This window comes from Pseudonaja textilis, chromosome Z (assembly GCF_049901715.1).
Source record: "Pseudonaja textilis isolate UNSWEBS1 chromosome Z, rPseTex1.2, whole genome shotgun sequence".
In the NCBI taxonomy this organism is placed as follows: domain Eukaryota; kingdom Metazoa; phylum Chordata; class Lepidosauria; order Squamata; family Elapidae; genus Pseudonaja; species Pseudonaja textilis.
This window is the reverse complement of record NC_142008.1, coordinates 121,773,676-121,778,098: the sequence shown is the minus strand read 5'-3', so window position 1 is coordinate 121,778,098 and position 4,423 is coordinate 121,773,676. Positions and strand designations below refer to the sequence as shown.

Sequence of the window (4,423 nt, the reverse complement as noted above, 5' to 3'; positions counted from 1 at the left end):
CTTCATAGTGGGTGTCGGTTTGCTTCATGTATGGCTCGGAGGGGTTTGAAGTGGGTAGTGATGCAGCTGCAGTGCAGCTTCTGGCCCATGGTCGTGTCTCATCTTCTGAGTGGGTGAGAGTCTGTTTTCTACATGGAAGTGTGGTGGTGGCATCTTGTGTGGCTCTCATGGGTGTGGGTCTGGTGTCCTTCTTCATGTTAGGTACTGCCTGTTCATGAGGGCGGGTTTCCAAATGGCTGGAAGGCGGGAGGTGTCATCTCGCTTGTTCATGCTGTGTGGGCGTTTTTCATCTCTATGGCTTCTCTGATTATTCTGCTGTTGAAGTGTTCGGTTTTGGCGATAGTTCTGGTATTTTTAAAATCAATTTCATGTCCTGTGGCTTTGAGGTGTTGGACCAGGGAAGAGGTCGCTTTCTTCTTTTTTGATTGAGTTCTTATGTTCTTCAATGCGTGCATTTATTCTTCTGTTAGTTTGTCCAATGTATGTGGTAGGGCAGGCAGTGCAGGGATTTCGTATACTCCTTGGTTTTCTAATTCGATTTTGTCTTTGGGGTTTCTTAGGATGGTGGATATTTTTCTGTTTGTGCAGAATGCTGTTTTGATGTTGTGTTTTGGAGGATCTTGCTAATTTTGTCTGTAGTGCCTTTTATATATGGGAGGAGGGCTTTGCCGTTTTCTTGTTCTCTGTCTTGGATTTTGGTTGGGGTTTCTTTTTGGATTAGGTGGGTAATCTTCTTTCTTTGGAATCCATTGGCTGTAAGTACGTTGGTGAGAGTGTGTAGTTCGTTTTTTGGTGTTGTTCATCGGCTAAGCATTTTGTTCTGGAGATGAGTGTCTTGGCTACAGAATTGATCTGTGCTGGGTGGTGGTGTGAGAGTGCATGTAGATAGCGGTTTGTATGTGTTTTCTTCTGGTAGATGGTGTGTCCTAGGGAGCCATTGGATCTTTTGTATACCAAGACATCTAGGAAGGGAAGTTGGTTGTTGGCTTCTGTTTCCATGGTGAATTGTATTTTGGGGTGTAGGCTATTGAGGTGTGTGAGGAAGTTGTTCAGTTTTTCTTTCCCATGTGGCCAGATTATGAAGGTGTCATCTACGTATCTGAGCCAGAGTTTGGGTTTGTGGTCGTATTTTCTAGAGCTTGTGTTTCAAAGTGTTCCATGTAGAGGTTAGCGATGACAGGTGAGAGGGTGATCCCATGGGTGCTCCTTCTATTTGTTTGTATTTTTGTCCATTGTAGGTGAAGTATGTATTGATAGGCAGTGGTTGGTTAGATCTAGGATGTGCTTGGGAGGGTTGTATTTGTTTTGGATGGCTGTCAAGGCTTCTTTTATTGGCACTTGGGTGAAGAGGGATATGACATCGAAGCTTACTAGTAGGTCGCCAGGTTGTAAGTTTTGTTTCTTTATGATCTCGATGAACTGGAATGAGTTTCTTACGTGTGAGTTGATGGATTCTGCATAAGGTTGTAGTTGTTTGGCGAGAAATTTGGCTAGGTTTTGTAGAGGTGAGCCTATGGAGCTGACTATTGGTCTGAGTGGGGTTCCTTCTTTGTGTATTTTGGGAGACCATAAAGCTTGGGGCATCTGGATGATTTTTCTCTGGGTATGATTCCTTGCTGATTTCTTCACTGATGGGGAGGCTTTTATTTTGGATTTGGTAGTTTTTCTAGGTAGGTGGTGGGGTCTGTCTTTAGGGTTTGTATGTGGGGTCTTGGAGTAGGTTGGTTAGCTTGGTTTGGTAGTCAGATGTGTTCATAACCACTGGCAACAAGGGCAACGCGACACCCCCACTGGCAGTTAAAAGGAGGAAGCAGCTGCAATCTCACATTACTCTGAGAAGCACAGAGCCGGAGACAGAAGCCTGAAGATGATGAATGAGACTTCATCGAAACGTTGCCTAGATACTTCGAATCTTACGCGGGAGAAAACCCGAACAACCAAAGATCCACATATAAATACCCGCGAGAACCTCAGAAAACACACACACACACATATATATATATGTATGTATATGTATATGTATATGTATATATATATATATATATATATATTTGTTTTCTTAAGTTTTCGCGGGTACTTACATGTATGGCATTCGGCTTTGTTCGAGTTTCACGTCCATAGTAGCTGTGCTTTTAAAGTTGAAGCGATGTTAGCAGACTCATCTGCCATCATCAGGCTTCTGTATAGTGTTCATCTGTGAGTTAGGCTTTTATAGTGGTTTCAGATTTAATTTGGGGCAGTACTATTGCTGTGCCAGAATGGTTTTTTTCTTCACCCTGATTGGTTGGGAGTCTTGGTCTGTGTTTATTGGTCTTGGAGTTCGCTGTGTTCTGCTTGATTGGTGTTTCTAATATCTTCCTAACTAATGATAGCCGTCCATTTACCCGTCCATTTAGGCCTCCAATAAAGTAACACAATGTTGCCAGCCAGTCAAGAGACAAAAAGAGCCAAAAAACAGACAGGAGATATTAGAAACACCAATCAAGCAGAACACAGCGAACTCCAAGACCAATAAACACAGACCAAGACTCCCAACCAATCAGGGTGAAGAAAAAACTATTCTGGCACAGCAATAGGCTGCCCCAAATTTAAATCTGAAACCACTATAAAAGCCTAACTCACAGATGAACACTATACAGAAGCCTGATGATGGCAGATGAGATTCTGCTGAAACGTCGCTACAACTTTAAAAGCACAGCTACTATGACGTGGGAAAATACCCGAGCAAAGCCGAATGCCATATATATATATACACACACACACACACACACACACACACACACACACACACACTATATATATATATATATAATCACAATATATGCACTCTTTCTAGAGTCCCAACATCTTTTTTACATCATGTTGACCAAAATTGAATGCACTATTCCAAGTGTGACCTTACCAAGTCATTATAAAGTGGTATTAACACTTCACGTGATCTTGATTCTATCCCTCTGTTCATGCTGCCTAGAACCGTGTTGGCTTTTTTGGCAGCTGCTGGCTCAGTTTCATATTTAGCCAGTGAGAATGTAACTGTGATGTGCTTTTTAACATCTTTGCCATACGCTAAATAAATAATATTGAGGAATATTTTTTCCTACACATACATACTTTGAGCAAAATACCTTATTTCTCTTTGTTTAGGTTGAATGCATGAATGTTCATCTCCCCCCTTCCAATAGTGAACCAGACAGTGTCTCATTTTGTGTTCTTGGGACTGACTGATAATCGGAGTCTAGAACTGGTTTTATTTGCAATCTTCTTCATCATCTACTTGCTTACCCTAGTAGGAAACCTTTTGATTGTACTGACGGTGGCTTGGGACCAGTGCCTCCACACGCCCATGTACTTCCTTTTGGGAAATCTGTCCTTCCTTGACATCTGCCATTCCTCTGTCACGGCACCGAAGATGCTCCTGGACTCTTTCTTCAGGCAGAAGATCATCTCCTTTGGGGGCTGTGTGGCACAATTTTTCTTTCTCCACATCTGTGCCTCTGCTGAGATCTTCCTTCTGACCATCATGGCCTATGACCGCTGTGTTGCCATCTGCTATCCATTACAGTATGCAACTCTTGTGAACCTGAAGATCTGTGCATGGTTGGTGGGTGCTCTGTGGATCGGAGGCATCATCCATTCTCTGGTCCAGACTTTCCTCACCATTCATCTTCCTTTCTGTGGCCCAAATGTCATAGACAGCTTTTTCTGTGACATTCCCTCAATCATGAAGTTGGCTTGTGCCGATACATACTTCACTGAAGTGCTTTTGATATCCAACAGTGGGGTGATCTCTTTGCTTTGCTTCTTGGCTTTGGTGTCTTCCTACGCCGTCATCTTTCTCTCCCTGAGAAAGCAGACGGCTGAGGGCTATCACAAAGCCTTCTCCACATGTGCTGCCCACCTACTTGTGGTGGTCTTGTTTTTAGGACCTTGCATTTTTATCTACACCCACCCCACCTCCAGCTTTACCACCGAGAAGATGGCCGCTGTCTTCTATACCATGGTGACCCCTTTCCTCAACCCGGTAATCTACACCCTGAGAAACAAAGAGGTGAAGAACTCTATGAGGAAACTCTGGTGCCGGAGGAAGGTCTTCTTCATAAGGAAAGGGGTTGGTCAACTTGCTTTGGTGGAAAACCACTCAGTCAAAAAGGAGAAGACAATTCAATGCAATGGATGATCTCAAGAAAGTCAAGTGAAGTATTTTAAGCTACAGAAGTTTTTTTTTTAAGTATAGGTAGTCTTCAACTTGCAACCACAAATGAACCCAAAAATTCTGTTGCAAAGCAAGTCAGCAATTAAGTGAGTTTTGTCCCACTTTACAACCTTTCTTGCCACATTTGTTAAGCGAGTCACTGCAGTTACTAAGTTAACAATATGGTTATTAAGTGAATCTGGCTTCCCCATTGACTTTGCCTGTCATAAG

The 4,423-nt window shown here is 42.9% G+C and overlaps 1 protein-coding gene across 1 annotated transcript; it reads left to right on the top strand.

Annotated features, from left to right (window-relative positions):
- The first annotated feature begins 3,157 nt into the window (after positions 1 to 3,157).
- Positions 3,158 to 4,177, top strand: LOC113449448 (olfactory receptor 4E2-like). The gene has a single exon (XM_026720554.1). The coding sequence runs from the start codon at positions 3,158 to 3,160 to the stop codon at positions 4,175 to 4,177; it is 1,020 nt and encodes a 339-aa protein (XP_026576339.1).
- The last annotated feature ends 246 nt before the right edge of the window (positions 4,178 to 4,423 follow it).